Consider the following 18,347-nt stretch of genomic DNA (forward strand, 5'->3'; position numbering starts at 1 on the left):
GATAAACGCAATACTGATTCAGCTTTTGTGGCTTAAAATAGACTTTTCTCAACTAGGTTATGATTGGTCAATTTCTACTTTCGTATTGAAAATTCTACCAACGAAAGATATTGTTACAAATGACAACAATTTGTCTTACTTCCGGTGTAAACCCCCGCCACAATCTAAAATGTGAAAAATTACTTTATTGTTGAAAATGTTTATAAAAGACCTCAGAAAGGGCTTTTATGACGAGATCTTACATCAGGTAGACAAGACACTAAGCATTCGAACTCAATCATTCAATCATTCAAATAAAAAATCATTTTCTGATGGAATACATAATCTTTCAATTCAGAAAAAAAATGCTCCATGACCATGAACTCAGTAACTACTAACTGTGAAGCAAAATAACGTCTTGTCATTAAGTAATGTTTTTTGGGCTCTCATGACGTGACAGCCACATTTTAATGATGTCCATACTGCCACATCCTTTGGACACTGACACTAGTCCGCTTGGGTGCTGTGTTTATTGTGATCTCAATTTGTATTTTTCCTTTACAAAAAATACTCAAGTGTGAGATTGCTATAACATCCAACAGCTGTTTTGCCAGACGAGCTGGGGTCATTGGACATCAGTGCTTGTCCCATATCAAAATTGGATAAAATGGATACACTTCTTTGTTGCTTCTTGAGCCGACTGATGTCCCCATATAGATTGTTTATATTTTATTTATTTTTTTCATTTAATGCATGAGATGAAGTTCATTTGAAAATGAAATTTTCATTAATGAAAAGATATATGAAAAATCAACAAGTTGATGTCCGATTTATATGGGTCATGGGATGTTGGTTGGCTTCAGAACAACAAAGTAGCACATCCAGAGTAATCTCAAACTACTATTACTTGTAACTCAAATATTGCATCCACTTCCTGTAATCAATCTACATTCTCAGAAAATGTTGTCATCTACATGTATTCTTTTACTTTCTGGTTATACTCACCTTGACCATATCATGGTTATATTGTGATGTAAATTATGCATACACGGTATTGTACTTCAGGCACAATTTTACTGTATTGTATGTATCCTGAATCCGTGATGACAGTGGCTTAGACACCAAAACATGCAGATCAATAAATATGAAAGTTACTTGTTGAGGTATCAACCCTGACCTACCAACCACTTTTTTGTCAAACGTCATATGACATTAATGGTCTCTACTTTAAGCTGGTCTAGAAGTTTTTTTCGATATTGCTTTATTAGCCTCAAATAGTTTCAAAAACTTATAATGTTTATTGTTTTATTTTCAGAGAGTGCTTGTTTTAGTTGCCTTTGATGTTGATGCTTTATGTGCCTGTAAAATACTTCAGGTAAGATATCATTTATTACACAGTTATTGTTTGTTTGATTGCGTTAACTGTGTACTGTAGTGCCCTTGTCATACATTAAAACAATTAAACCCATTCTATCTGGGGAAAAACAAAAACCTAGAGCAAACTATCGACATGCAAGAAGGGAAAATCAAATTAAATATAACTGGCAGTTTTATAAAGCATAAAAATAGATAACAGGAAAAGCGTAAAGTATATGACACCACAACAGAGCACACCGTCTAGCAGCAATGAGTTCTCTGAGAAAACAAATGTGCAAACAACAATGAAAAACACATATCATGTATATACTCAGTGAATTGTAATTGTTCTAAAATGTATTAACATGATTAAGGAGGCTTGAGGGTTAAAAAAAATCATTTTTGTTTCATTACAAATGTTATTTATTACACCATAAGTTGTTACTTTACCAGATAATACAAAAATTGAAGAATATCTTTTTTAACTCATTGGTGACAAATATTTTTTATTATTTTTTTCAAATATGCTGTACTTAAACTAAACTATTATAAAATTTAAGCGATTACTGTAATTTAGTTCTTTTTTATTTCGATTTTACCTTTTTTCTCCTATTAATTCAACAGAAAAAAAGTAACGTAACAAAATTGCATGCTTCTTTCTAAGGCAGATTGTGAGCTTAAATAAACAGTGACCCCATAATTTTATTTTTCTATTAAGTATGGAATAAAGTTTATTTATAAAAAAAATAGCGAAATCCTATATTTAAAAAAAAAAAGATTTATACCCCTGAGCCCCCTCAAGGCTTGAATTTTTAATATGAATATGTTATTTGTTGTATTTATTTCAATATGAAGTACATTTTGTTTACCAAGTATTAAAAGTATTAAAACCTGGATATTGTCTGTGAATTGTATGAATAGATCTAAGTCAGCCCACCCAGTCCATGTATAAAAGGCTATCTTTTTGCCCTAGATTTTATCAATATTAAATTTAATTTGAATTTCATTGTCTTTCTTTTTCAGTACTTATTTCAGTGTGACCAAATCCTTTATACAATTGTCCCTGTCACAGGAAAAGAAGAATTAGAGAAAGCTTATGTAGAAAATTCAGAAGGGGTAGGTTTTGATACACATTGTATAGTGTATATATTCCTGCCTTATTTGTCTTGTGGTAGCCTGTTACATGTCTTATCATTGAGTACACACCTGTGGTAAATTACAAACATATTGTATTTCAGCTGATTTAAGTTGTATACTTTATGGAATGTTACCATCATACTCCCAAGTTGTATGCTTATTATGAATGATATACTTGAGTCCAATCAGTCTAAATGATGTCATTAAAAGATCAACTCTTAACTATCTTAAGACCATGAGCACTGTACAGGAATATGCAAGAACGTGAAAGTTGTCAATACATTTACATGAAAACAATGATAATGATAAGAATTCTTGGAAACACTTCTTGTCAAATAAAAGTAAAAATTTATCAAATTTGTTATGTGATTAAGGGAATAATTATATGAATGAAAGTGACATATAAATTTAAAAGACACAAATATTTGTTGAAAGCAGTACCAACCTAACCTCTTTTAATTGATGTTATGTATTTTATACTTGCAGGTAAAACATGTGATATTTATAAACTGTGGAGCATCAGTAGATGTTGTAGAGACTTTACAGCCAGAAGAAAGTGTTAGATTTTATATATGTGATAGGTGAGGTATATGGTCTACTTTTAATGTTGTAGAGACTTTACAGTCAAAAGAAAGTGTCAGATTTTATATATGGGATAGGTAAGATAGGTCTACTCTCAATGTAAGAGAATTTGAAATAGGGAGAATATGATGTGGCATTTGGAAATAATCTTGGCATGATTACTAATGAGTCAACTAATCATTAGAAATCAAAGGATAATCTTGTAATGTTTACATGGTTAAGTGTTCCGTGTGAAGATAAAATCTGAAAAGGCGCTTCAAACTAGTAGTGAAACAATGTTCTTGGTTTAATTTTCAATTAATTTCATTCATATTATGGTTTGGTTCCCTTCTGGGTAAATTCTGATTTTATCATTTTCAAAACTTGATTCAAATTACATGTCTCTATGAAAATGGTTGGCTGATAAATCATTAGTTAAATAAATATTTAAGATCTGACTAGCTACATTTGAGGAACAGCATGTTTGCTAAACAAAACAATAAAAACAGTTTGGGTATTGATTATGTATCCAATAGTCATCCTAGTATTGTGCATGTGGTAATCAGATATGTATGGTATCATACCTTCTTTAAAAACACCCAAATTTATAAAAAAAAAAAAAAATTTTAAGCTTGACTGTTCATGTATTTATTTTAGCCATAGACCAGTAGATATACACAATGTATTTCATGCAGCACACATAAAACTGTTGTATTATATTTTAGCCACAGACCAGTAGATGTACACAATGTATTTAATGCAGTACAAGTCAAACTGTTAATGAAAGAAGAAGAATTTGACGAGTTACCAGAGTATGATTCTTTATTCAGAGATGATGATGTAAGAATCCTATTAATAGGTCAAGTAGTTTATCCAAATGGATGTATGAGACATATACAGTACGCCCAGAGAGTATGTAATCGCGAACTCTAATCACCGATTTCCGAGTGTAGCGGTGTGACACCGCGAATCACGGATTATACTCCCAAATTCCTCCAAAGATTCTCTCCCAACACCGCGTGGCTGTTTATTGGTTTATTGCCCATGGGATGTACTGAAAATTAATGACGCGTGACAACATCATAGGATTAGCCACATTTATTACCTTTGTACATTTAATCGATCTTGATTGCACCTGTGTGCTTTAAAATACGTTATTTAAATGTCCTTTCATTGTCAGATAAAAGTGTGACATTATTTTGTATTTTCATTATAGTCCGATCAGGTCATAATTTTTGTTTTTTCAACAAAAACGATTTTACCACAATTAGAACCTTTTATGACCTACTCAGTGAGCAATATTCGGTTCATTAATAGTTCAATATTATATAATTAATATCAACTGGCTTAAAACAAAATGATGTTTTTTACGGTGATATGTCCAATCTAAATTAAACCCAAGAGTTAATTTATCGGATCAACAAGTGAACTCTGTTACTTTCAATTTATTTTGAAATGCAAAATATTATGTTTCACTACCTCGGTAGATTACCGACTTGAAATATTTGAATTTAAAAAAGAAACTAAAGTGACAAATAGTTTTGTTTGCAATGTGGCAGCCCTATATTCATAAATACTGAGATACATTCGCCGCCCAGACACAACACAATAATCACAACCTTTAAATATTTAATTATATGGAGAGAAAAAAATCATGTGTTTTTTATCCGTTATGATCTGTTATTGATCTTTAATTATTTAAAATAAAATTGGATTGGCGCAATCCGTATTTTACTGCTTGTTAAAAGTCCTTGGCGAAATATAAAAAGAAGTATTTCAACAATTATAAAATAGAATATTTAAATGAAATTATATCGTGTTCTACAAGAAAGAAATATGTAAAAAAAAATGTGGATCGGATTTTTACGATCGGCAAATTTTCACAGAGGATCTCTACCAACGCCCATCAGGAACTGAACGACATGCATCCTGTTTTCATCTACCATTAATATATAGTGTTGACTATGGACGTATAAATAATGTCCGGTTTAATGTCCTCTGTTGACTGAGAAACGTAAAAATAAAAGGCTGATGTTGGTTAATTCAGAAAAGGAATACAATTTAGAATCCGGTTAATCAATTGTAAAAGTACCTTCTAGAGCCTCAATCTTAACGCACAGAAATTTATGTCAATCATTACAAAGCAAGTTTAAACCTTGAATGAATTTTCCCACGGTTATCCAGAAAGGTCACCTGAGTTTACTGTTACATGATACTATTTCCCGCCAAATAAAAATCTCGTGGACAAAATTGATGTCTCTATTTTTAGCATTCAATATTGTGAGCAAAGTCAAGTTCAAGTTCAACTACGCACTGTTGATCACTAAGATGCGTATTGTCTTCCCACGGCAATTAATTGCTTTAAAAATATTTAAAGATCACTGTTCTAAATACAACACAAAAGTTTACATTCATTGTGCGTAAATGAATATTATGCAACGACGAGTTGATGCAGCTATAGAAGTATTCCTGTTGTAGCCGAAATGTATTATTTATCCTAAAGTAATGCTAACAAATCGTGAAGAGAAAATGCCGTAGACTTATTAAGCATAAGGAATGGTGAAAAGTATTTTCTTTTTTTCTTGCATATACAAGTTTTAAATAACGTAATTTTCTTTCTTTCTCACATTTATACCTTCAGCGTTAATTTTCGTTTATTTTCACGCAAGTATGTCTCTTTTCGTAAGTTATATAAATTACCTATAAAAAAAAAAACGAGGTCATAATCAAAGTATAGATTTTATTTTTATAAAACTTTAATGCAATTGAAAGCATTAACAACAACCTTTTGCTTTTTTGTAATCGTAAAATGGAAATGGCGTAGACTTATTAGCATAACAGATGGTTTTTTACTTGTATAAAAAACTTTGAGACGTGTCACTTTTCTTTAAACTACCCTAATTTATTCAGCGTTAGTCTCCTTTTATTGTTACACAATTATATCTCTTTTAGTAAATTAAATATTTATTTACTGATAAAAAACGGAAGTCAAAATCAAATATAGTTGTTTTTAAAAATTGATTTAAATGTACAGAGTAATTAAAAGAATTAACATCAACGTTTTTATTTTTATTTTAATCTTTCATTTGTTTCAAGCAATCAGATATAAACTGATAATCAATAGACAGGAAATACAATTGTTTAATTACATTAGAAATCTCGCATACAGTACAGGTAGGGACTTATTTTTATGGATGCCTTAATCCGTCTAGATGTCAGACTGGTCGGACAGTTGTCCCAGTGTAATAAACACCTGCTGTGCAATATCCAAGTGGAAGGTCGTAAATCAATCTGTACCAGCTTGATTAGAATTAAATTTTACCTGTACAGATATATTAGTATTTATGGAGGATAGATAAATGTAAAATATTGTTTTGTATTCAAAGAGAAAGAATTAAAATTAAAATTAAATATAAAAAATAAAATTAAAATTAAATATAAGAATAAAAATAAAAATTAAATATAATTTTATTTTTTTTATAATTTGAAAATGAAATAAAGACGATTTTTAACAATATATTGTGTTGCCAATTATTTCAATAGTTTTGTGCCAATAAACTTTTTTGTATTTGTAATAACAACCAAGACTGTTAAAAGTTAAATCAAATTGTTGAGACTTCAATCCCGTAAATTATACGAGTTTTCGTTGATGGTTATATTATTTCCCGCTTTTAACGTCCTGTTCCTTTATATGTTATTATAAGAAACTCAATTTTAAGTATAAGGCCAACATATCGTATTTATGAAATATATATAGGCATTGTGAATTAAGTTATTTTCCTTTTGATACAACTTTCCCCGTCGGAGCCTCTACATCTATTCACACCTGTCAATCATTTCTCGCAAGTGAAACATTTTGGTCAGACAGATCACTCGTGCTTTCTATTTTGACATATTTCCCGTTAATCTCTTTGAAAGTCAAACAATTGGTTTCCTTTAATACAATATTTATAACGCCGAGATCATATTTCGATTCCTATTTTTTTTAATTTTATTTCAAATTGTTGACACTCAGATAATATGCCTTTCTATTTTCATGTCTAAAATATTTTATGAAAATCGCGGGTGTTATAAATATATTTTACAAATTGTATCAAATCGATACACGAAAATCAAAGTTTAACCTTATATAGTTTATTGACTAAATGCACATTTATACCCCAATGGGGTTGAACGCTAGTCCTACTAGTCATGATCAGCTGTCTTTACTTTTTCGTCGTACTTCTAGTCATTTTAAAGCTCGCGCAGTCAGTTTGATTTTTTAAATCGATGTTGTATTATTTCCGAAGTTTAAAGGAGGTCTCCAAATAGATTATTTAAATGGGAATCCGGGAAATGACTGATAAAAATAAAACAAAAAAATAGTTAAAGAAGACTAAATCGTGTTTTTATTATACATGTATGTAAATCGATTAAATTTCTATTCTGGTAAATCGATCAAGAGCCTCAAAACTAAAACACATTACTGTCAATCATTCCACATCAAATTTAATCATGAATGAATTTTCCCACGGTCGGTCAGTAAGGTCACCTGTGTTTACTGTTACAACATTTCCCGCCATATAAAAATCTCGTGCAGTGGACAAAATCGATCTTTAATATCTTTTATTAGCATTCAATATTATTGTGAGTGGAGTCAAGTTAAAGTTCAACCACGTGCACACGCTGTTGATCACTGATATGTGTATCATGGAATTGTCTTTTCACGGCAATTTTTCTTTTAGATTGCTATAAAAAAATATAACATACAAGTCTCCTTTGTTACATGGATTGTGCGTAAATTAATATTATGCAAATAAGTTCGGGATTTCGGGATTAACCCTTTCGGGATCTGGGAATTCTTTTTTCGCGATGTCGGGATTTAAATTTATTTAAATTCGGGACCTTGTGACTTCGTGTTTTTAAGCCCGGGATTTCGAGATCCGGACCCCTTTTACCCCCAACCCCCAAATGCAGATCAATTATATTAATTTAGCATAATGAACAAACACGGAAATCTTAAAATAAACTTATGCCCGGGAAGAATCAATATTTTCTTCTAGTGTTATTATTTGCGTTCTATTTTAGTCATACATCTCCAACTTTCGGACAATATTTGTTTACAGTAAAAAGTAAAAACTACAAAGAATCATCAAGCTACTAATAATATACAAGTGTTGCTCACTGTAATTATTTTTATCTCGGAACTGACACAACAGACTGTATATTAAATACAAATTTTAGAAATATTTTGCATGTGACCGCGTCAAACTAAAATGTATGCAGCAGCACTTGAGATAGCATTCTGCTAATCAATGGATTTACGTGGAAAATAAATCAGTAAAATAAAAATAACCGTAAGCTTCAAGAAATAGAATACATGTAAAAATATATATGTTTAAACAATTTATGCAAACAAATAACAAAAAGATACAAAATAAAAAAAAACAAACGAAAAGGAACATAAGATAAAAATAATTTTTAGGAACAAACAAAATAAATATTAACAGTTGAAAATTAACAAAAATAGGCTATTTTTATTAAACAAAGTTTTCTCCAGTACTTCACCTGTAAAAATATTTTATGTCAAATACGATGTAGAACTAATATAATCAATAAAGTGACTGAGAGGTTAAAATTACAGGTAATCTGATTCTGAAATCAGTGAACCGTAATTTTAGCAACACGGATTAAGATGAAAGGACCATTCACACCTGGATCTTTTGTTTAATGAACATACTACCTACCATAAAAATGTCCGATTATTCATATCCGACTAGACGGATTAAGACATCCATAAAAATAAGTCCCTACCCGTACTGTACCTTGACTGTCGCGTGCCGGCATAGATCAGAAGGATTAGGGCAATTAATTACCTGGTGTGACACCGCGTCACTCCAGACTGGGAGAGATGTCGCTAATACAATAAACAAAAGGTAACGGATTTACACGGAAGTCGGAGGGAATACTCCCAAATTTCTCCGAGAATTTAGGGAGTGATGTCGGAGTTTCCTGGTGTCACACCAGGAAAAAACTCGGTGTATGGAGTTTGGGATGGCTTTCGCGAAAATTGTACTGTATTACTTATATAACAACATAACTTAAGTTTAGTAGGACTTTTCTCAATTTTCTCATTTGAATTGTTTCACATATCTCTTGTTGGGCTTTAATTTCAGACTATAGCATTCAGAATGGCTTTTGCTCAATTCTGAAGCAATGCAACAACCTTTTAATTTTTGAAATCCATGTGATTTATAAGGTTGGGGTGCCATATCCCCCTAGCAACTTATTTCACACTGACTGTTGAAACAAATGAAAGAAAAGACTATTGATTGTGAACAACATTGGTATACATTGGTATACAGCTCTAAAATAAGTTGTAGGAAAAACTTGTTTACATTTTCTTTTTATTTTATTTACAGTCAGACGATGATTCAGGAAATGATAGTGATACTTCAGAAAGGTCAGGAAAAAGAAAACGATTTGATGATGAAGCTATTGAAAAGAGACGAAATAAAAGAATCTGGGATGAAAATAGGTATTAATATCAAATAATTGTTATCTTATGTATAAAAAAGCCTTGAAAGAGTTTGACATAAAATGTAAAATCTGTAAATAAACATTGAAGGAATTCTAGAATTTACTTGTATCAAAATGAAAATGGGAGATTAATTGTAGTTATAGATTTGATAATTCAATGCATAACATATGCATTATTCCTTTAATACTCGCTAATTATCAGAACTTCCATGATAAATACATATTTTACAATCAAATTGGAAGAGGAAATCTTAAAGGTTATTATCATCTAATGGTATCCAGTCAAAAAATAACATTAAACCCATTAACCAATCATACAATATAATGTACAGTATTTTTATCTAAACAATTTTATTTTACCTATTAAGTTGCTGCTGACATAAGCAAATGTTGTTTTTCGTTTTTTTCCAGACAGAAGATATTATTTGAATACAATCAGTTCTCTACATATGGCACTTCTGTAAGTACATAAATCCACCAGCCTTTGGCATCAATTTTATTTACTGAAAATATTGAAAGTAATTACCTCATATAAGCCTGCCAAAAAGTATATGCGTGTATCGTACCTTGACTAACCCTAATTCTTGAGAGCAAACCCTAACTTTTTTCACTGAAAATTTCGTGAATTTATTTTCTCCGGTATAGATCTCCACAGAGATCTTCTTTTTTTTCAATCGCTACCTTAATGCCGAAAATCGTTCACAAGAATTGGGTAAACCAAGTAAAAACTTAAATGACTGACAAAAACAACTTCTTCAAATGACTGCTAACAGGAAATCTATGTAAATGCAAAACTAGATCTAATTAGGAACTATATAAGGTTATTTTTTGAGGTATGCCAATCAGATTTTGAAGAAAATAATTTGCTTTCTTTTAAGTTTTATTTTAGCAGGTAACCGTAAACACAGATGTATATTTTGTTCTATCATAACCATGGCAGGTATTCATGGAACCTACAGGTCATTTGCAAAAATGTAAAAGGCACCAGATATACCTATGTGTGATAGAGTTCAACAGTTTCACAGTAAGGGTTGCTATTTTATCGAGTGGTGTGTTCATATTTCTCTTAGTCGTAAAATTGTAGACATGAGTAAAAAATGATTAATACCCAGTCAATAGAACAGAGCATGCAAACAATGAGGTTTAGTGTAAACTGTACAGTTCAATAACTTCAATTGTTGTTTTTTTTTCTTTTCTTTTTTTTTACTTTCTGTTCAATTGAATCTGTCTCTTATTTATTACAGGCTTCTCTAATAATGTTTGAGTTGGCATGGAAAATGTCAAAAGATACAAATGATTTAGTGTGGTAAGATTCTTTTTTAGACTGAGCTTTTTACAGCAACAGTGCTTAATGTATGGTATATAATAGTTCATTCTTTAGTCATTTCATGATTTATAGAAATTCAGAAAAACTTAGGTTATTTAAAAGACCATGAAAAACTGCTTATTAGCTTACAAATATATTTTAAGCATTTTGAAAAAGAAATGCATTTCTTATTCATTTCCACACACAATCAAACATACCAGTATCATATATTAAAAAATTTAAAACATACCAGCAAGAATTATTTATTACTTTATTCATTTATTTGAATCAATATGTTTGATGTATAGATAAGAAATTATTTTAAATCTCTGATTTGTTTCTTTACAGGTTGGCTGTTGTAGGAGTAACAGATCAGTATATACATTTTAAAACCCCCAGGGATAAATATATTGATGATGCAATGGCTCTAGAGTCACATGTTGCTAGACATAATCACAGGTTTACATTTATGTTTAATACTCTAGAATTTAACTAGTTAGTCCAATAAGTAAGAAAACAGACTAAAAGTTGTTTGAAAGGACTTTGGTAAGGGAAAAAGCCAGTAGAAGTATCTAGGATTTTATCAAGGCCTTATTAACTTTGACTTTCACATATCACCAATGTCAAAATGAATAAACCAATGTTGATAAGTTTTGAAATTATCTTCCAGTTTGCTTTTGAAAAAAGAAAACACTTGTTTCTATCATGAAAAATTCACAAAAACAACCCAACATATCGAATATCTAGTTTTCTGCATTTTAATATTGCTAAGGCCTTTTTTTTTTAATTAGTTGGTTTACGGATCCGCCGACCCGATTTTGTTTAAAAGTGAAATAAAATTAAAATTTTGATTTCGTGTTGTTTTTTATTCCGCCGACCCGATTTTTCGAGTGCTGTGAATAAAAAAATCCGAGGCGTTCCAAAACGTTTTGTCTGTGTCAATAAAGCGTTTGTAGTGAACGGCGTATTTTGAAAAGCTTCGAAATGACGCAGACGAATTCAAAAACCCAACGAGGGAGGACCATGGAGTCTGACGGCTTCATCTACTTTCAGTTGAATATTAACTTTGATGGTCAACGTACTGAGAGCACTTTTATCAAATGCAAACCTAAGCAAACAATCGGCGATGCCATATTCGACAATATGGCTGATGAAAATGTTGCCATTGTCAAGGTACAAACATTGATCTCAACTTTTTATTTCTTTGCCACCATTTCCACTTTTCAGCGAACGGGATTCATGCATAATTTAGATGCTAACAAATTTCTTGTCTGTACAAAATATGTGTTTTAGTCAAACTTTGGTACATTGCTATTTCTTCATCAGCATGATAGGATCATGAACACAGTTGATTATCAAACATTTCATAAATCAAAGAAATTTGTTTATGTCAAGTATATTGTCCTCAAAAGATTTTTGGGTCAAACATGCACATATATTCATACGTGAAGACCACGTGCACCTTAAATGTGATGGTATTGTGTTCACCTGGAGAGTGAGAGATCTTGGGTTTGAACCTTGACCCGGTCAAATCAAAGACTTAAAAATTGGTATCTGCTGCTTCTTCGCCAAGCACGCTGCAATTGCAATTATTAAAGGAGTCAGAATAATGTGTTTGGGTAAGAGTCAGAATAATGTGTTTGGGTAAGGTAACATATCTTTGGGGGAACTGTTACCTTGTGAGCTACCACATTTAAATTCTGGCTCAGTGTGTCAGTTTAGCATTTCATTTCTCATTTATATCATATTCTCATCCTAATTATGCATCTGATTAGCCACTAGACATTAAACAACAATTGACCATCCATCCATCAAATGCAAAGCATATCAAGATAAGAGCTAAACTATTTCTCCTCCTCAACCCCTGTAATGTCATGAATGAACAGCATTTTTTTTTTTTTTTTTCCTCCAACTCAAATTTTTCAGAACAGTTATACGTGAACAAAAAAAAAATCTAAGATTGCTATTTTATTTTTATTTTTTTTACCTCCTCCGACCCTAACCTTTGACACTAGTTGTCCGTAAACCAACTAATTAAAAAAAAAAGGCCTAACTATCATCTGAACAAAAAAGCTTCACATTGTGACTCCTAGGTAATATTTTATAATATTATTAATTCGTATATTTTAACAAATTTGATTCGTTTAGGGATAGTCACATGTTAAACTATATTTTCGAAGGTAGAGAGAAAACGGCGGATAGCAAAACGCATCAGTGTTCTCCCCAGGCCGTTTTAGCGTCGCGGTACCGCGACGCTATATTTTTTACCGTGATGCTATAATAATTCCCGCGACGCTATAATTATTCCCGCGACGCTATCATTATTTTGAAGATGCTATTTTACTTGTCCTCAATTTTGAACTTTCATCTATTATCGATTATGATCATAAAAATTATATCACCTTTAATTGTAATCCCTTTAAGTCGGACACTAAAGGCAATTAAGAGATTAAATAGCTAGGTGTTAATTGCCCTTAGGGTGATAACTGTTTGGATGGGAATATCCCAAGCTGACACTTGTGACATGACTAATACCACGTGTCTGCAATCGCCAATTTCGACATGGAAAAATGCAATCACAAAACAATTCGAAATGTATGTTTTGTATTACGAAATTTCAAAGATTGAAACGATTTTTTTTTTTTTAAACGTCGTTTATTTCTGCAACTCTCCAAAAATTACTTTCTTTCTCAGCGAGAATTTTGGTTTAGAGCTAAAATAAGTTTAATACTTCTTTAAAAAGTTATCATAATTGGCTTAAGTTTATGTTTAATCCATTTAATGCATTAAAAGCGTCTTATTCATTCACAATCTCTTGTCAAACAATGTTTATTCTCGGACTCATTTTCGTAAAATTTTCTACGGCCACCTTGCACATTTTTTGTAAACTACGGAACCGGAACCGGAACAGATATGACAAAAATCCGCATTTTCACGATAATGACAACAGATGGACAGTAGACAGAAAAAATATACCAAGAGAGAAAACTACGCATTAACAGACTATTTGTTAGATAACTTTGTTAAAAATACATATCATTTTGATGTAAAGATAAGAAACAACTGGGACTAATTCATTGAGTGCCATGAAACAATGAATTTCATAAACATGATAAAAAAAAGTTTTTAAATTGATTTTTTTTTTGCTACTTTATCTTTACTTGATATAATATAAAAAAAAAAGTTAATTTTGTGTACTATATATTTAGTTTTGTATATATAAAGGTTGATCTATAATGAACCATTCATTCATTTGACTTATTGTTGGGTAACTGAAACCACATATTTATTTTTATTTGGCACAAGAGGAAAAAAATAATTCTGTAACTATAAATGAATAAAGAAAACATAAACTGAAACAACTGTTTTTGTGGTTATAGTTTAATTGTATTCTCAGTTATGAATTGAACAATATAAACTAAAACATATAAAGGAAATAGATCATCAACGCGACGCGACAAACAACATTAAAGAAAATACAGTTATTTTTTTTTACGCAAAATGTGATGCTATCTAAAATTTCTGGGGAGAACACTGCGCATATTGACCGGCAAAAAGCATATTGCACGGTTATTTTTAGAATATCTAAAAAAAAAAACGATATACTTTGTGACGTCATGTAATGAATTTCAGGATATTGTTTAACATTTTGAAACAAATGATATCTGTGATCAATTATTTGACGAAGAAAAATCTTCAAATACATAAGATGTCCCAAAAAAAAAGTAAATGAAATAACAACTAATATGTTGTTATTGTCAAGGAGACAATGTAAAATATATAAAGTTCCAACAAACCTAAATGACGATTTTGATACAAACATGGTCGGAAATTAATAATATAACAATTATAGCCTTTGTATGATATGGAACGCCAACACTGTCTTGTTATGACCATTTTCATTATATGATGTGCATTTACCTTTATATGATGTGCATTTACCTTTATATGATGTGCATTTACCTTTATATGCTGTGTTTTTACCTTTATATGATGTGCACTTGTCATTATATTATGTGCACTTGTCATTATATGATGTGCAAACACCTTTATATGATGTGCAAATATCCTTATATGATGTGCAAATATCCTTATATGATGTGCAAACATCATTATAGTATGTGCAAACATACTTATATGATGTGCATACATACTCATATGATGTGCAAATATACTTATATGATGTGCAAATATACTTATATGATGTGCAAACATTCTTATATGATGTGCAAACATTCTTATATGATGTGCAAACATTATTACATGATGTGCAAATGTACTTATATTATGTGCAAAGATCCTTATATTATGTGCAAAGATCCTTATATGATGTGCAAATATACTTATATGATGTGCAAAGATCCTTATATGGTGTATACATATCCTTATATGATGTGCAGTTTCCCTTATAATACGTGCAAACATCTTTATATGATGTGGTTGTGTCATTATATTATGTGCTTGTAATCTTATATTATGTGGTTAGGTTTACTTCATTATATGATGTCGAAACGTCATTATATGATGTGCTTTCATCGTCGTTATGGTCAATGAACATGATTACGATTAGAATGATTACTGTCTACGTCATAACTGATTCCGATCTGCTTCTGTAAATTATTAACCCGGCTCAAATATGTGTCTATCGCTAGCGAAAGTGCAATTTAAAGGGAAAATGAGACAAAGCAATTTAACAAAATCAACGTTTCAAACATTTCGGTTGAAGATTAAAATCAGTTGATACAGGAGCTAGTTGAAGAAATCTCCGGCTGTGGAGAAAATGATAACAAATAAGAGCCTTTTATAACTTGCTATTCGGTTTAAGCATAGGCTCCGTGTTGAAGGTCGTACTATGACCTATAATTGTTTCCTCTTACAAATTATGACTTGGATGGAGAGTTGTCTCAGTGGCTCTCATACCACATCTGCTTATTTCTATTTATTGCAAAAGACACCATTGAAATCACAGTCTGTTTCAAAAATATTTCATAACAATAGCTATACAATTATCTACTGATGCATACTATGGCGAGATGGTTTGTTTTATAAAATGTTATTGAATAATATTAATCTGTAAATGGTAAGATGTATAATGTAGTATTGAATATGTACAATGATATTACATCTAGTATATCATATAATCTGTGCTACTAAAGGAGTAGACCGATTTCATTGAGTCGCAACTCCTCTAAAACCATACCAAGTCGGAAATATGTGTGATAGGACTTTTAATTTGTCTTTTAACCAATCTTTTTTCCACAGAAAACGCCAATTATGTGAGAAAATACCCAATTTCGAAAACTGCAAGCTTAGTCGACGTAGTGCCCACAAAATGCGAAATGGCTATGTGGGAAATTATAAAAAATGAAAAAGTGGTATCTTTGCTAATGAGACAACTCTCCACAACAGACCAAATTACACAGAAACTAATGACTATAGGTCACCATACGGTATTCAACAATGAGCACATATTGGCATATACAGATTGTTTATTTTCAACTTATTTTAATAAAGATTTTTTTAATTGCTAATAAAATTCTGAAACATTAGTACTAGTATGTCAACATATTTGGAGTAGCGTTAACGATTTCTGAGATATAAGAGGTTGATTCCTGATGAAGTGTTTTAGATTTAATTTTTCGTCCAATTAGATCGGATTTTACCTTTGTGGTACTTATTTTGATCCTTTTCTCGGTAATGGCAACGGATTTTACGTAGACGATACAGTTATTGAGTTAAAAGGGGGGGGGGGGGGGAACACTGAAAATCACACTTTGCCACACTTTTTCCAATTTAGGGTATTTAATATTTTTATTTTCCAACCGAGATGAATGGGGTGACGCCCGTCTTTCGCATTTTGTTCCTCTTTTTCGTCTCTTTAACAAAAAATAGAATAAAAAGCATTAACTTTGTCATTACTGTGTCCACCTTATTACTGTATCATCATTCTTTGTTTCAACACTTGCCCACTCGCTGGCGTCTCCTTGTATCATCGGTACAGCGGATATAGGTACTAACCAAGGGGTCGTGATCGATTTTTCTTCTGACACGGTACGAAAATCTTTGTTTTGTTTACATTATATCAATGTGTACTTCAATCTAAACATATTTGTTGTTTTAAGAAATGTTTTGGTCGTAGGTTGGTGATTAGTCTCACTATTTGCCCAAAACAAGAATCCTTACTAAAAACATGTGCAAATACTTGTCAAAGAAGTTGGCGCTCGTCTCATCCGATATGATTCTATATTCATTGCAACTCTTTTTCTGATAGAAGGCCACTGTTTGTGCGTAATAAGTATAGCTGTTTCAATAATTGGCATTGAAATATTTTGTACATATGTTATTTTTCGATATTTTATTCCGACAAGAAGCGTTGTGTATAGCTGACCATATGAATCGTTCTGTACGGTGCATAGTTAAATGAATGTACGGTATATAGTTTTTCATGCTTCGAAGTACCTACAAAGCTATATCCGCTGTACCGATGATACAAAATAGTAATTATAATTCGGAATACTTTGCTTGCTTGTGACAATGGTGTTCGACAAGGAGAAAACTTATCACCTTTCCTATTTTATTTACTTTTGATTGACTAAAATAATTTCTTAGTGACTAGAAATATTACATGACTTAACAGAACTATACCAGAAGATCTGGAAAGAGAATTAGAAATATATCTTAAGTGTTTTGTTATATTGTTTGCAGATGACACGGTGTTGTTGGCTGAAACAGCACAGGACCTGCAGACTCAACTAAATGCTTTCCATGATTATTGTAAGGCTTGGAACTTGAAAGGAAAGTTGTCAAAATTAAAGTCTTAGTGAGGTTTTTTTTTGGACGGATGCCAAAAAATCTCCGAATTTCTTACAATGATACTAACATTGAGATGATAAAACAATATAACTATTTGGGTATTGTTGTTACTAAAACGGGAAATTTCAATATGACAAAAAACATTTATCCGATAAGGCTTTAAGCCATGTACGAAAACTTGAAAACAGGAAGGATGTATAAGATTTCTGTAAAATGTCAACTTCAGCTTGTTCGTTTATAAAAAATATATAAACACGTGCGTTTGTCCTCCAGCTGGCTTAGTAATTTTGAAACCTCTCTCTCTCTTGTTTTGTATATACTGTAAATAGTTATTATTTTTATCTCTGTATACTGATGTCATACATTGACATTGCTATTATATAGATTTAGAGGCCATAAGTATACCGGTATGGATGATTGATTGACTGTTATTTCGCGCAACTTTCAACACTTTCATGCTATTTCGTGGCGGTGAGTTTATATTGGTGGAGAAAGCAAAAGTGCCCGGAGAGACCCCCTGACCTTCGTTTGGAAAACATACAATTCTGGTCAATTAAGATTGGAATCGAGCTTACCTGCCACGTGCGGGATTTGAAATCGCACACCTAAGGGTTGACATGCTAGTGATACAGCAGTTCGACTACTTATAAAAAAGAAGAAGTGGTATGACTGCTAA

The 18,347-nt window shown here is 31.4% G+C and overlaps 1 protein-coding gene across 1 annotated transcript in view; it reads left to right on the top strand.

Annotated features, from left to right (window-relative positions):
* Nucleotides 1-122: 122 nt before the first annotated feature.
* Nucleotides 123-18,347, top strand: part of LOC143075327 (cell division control protein 45 homolog) — a 40,109-nt gene continuing 21,884 nt past the window's right edge. The window contains exons 1-9 of the mRNA XM_076250714.1: nucleotides 123-247; nucleotides 1,295-1,354; nucleotides 2,359-2,451; nucleotides 2,959-3,053; nucleotides 3,759-3,873; nucleotides 9,435-9,550; nucleotides 9,964-10,012; nucleotides 10,797-10,858; nucleotides 11,207-11,317. Coding sequence (XP_076106829.1) covers nucleotides 197-247; nucleotides 1,295-1,354; nucleotides 2,359-2,451; nucleotides 2,959-3,053; nucleotides 3,759-3,873; nucleotides 9,435-9,550; nucleotides 9,964-10,012; nucleotides 10,797-10,858; nucleotides 11,207-11,317 — 752 coding nt within the window. The 5' untranslated portion in view covers nucleotides 123-196. The remainder of the gene's footprint in view (nucleotides 248-1,294; nucleotides 1,355-2,358; nucleotides 2,452-2,958; nucleotides 3,054-3,758; nucleotides 3,874-9,434; nucleotides 9,551-9,963; nucleotides 10,013-10,796; nucleotides 10,859-11,206; nucleotides 11,318-18,347) is intronic.

This window comes from Mytilus galloprovincialis, chromosome 5 (assembly GCF_965363235.1).
Source record: "Mytilus galloprovincialis chromosome 5, xbMytGall1.hap1.1, whole genome shotgun sequence".
NCBI lineage: Eukaryota > Metazoa > Mollusca > Bivalvia > Mytilida > Mytilidae > Mytilus > Mytilus galloprovincialis.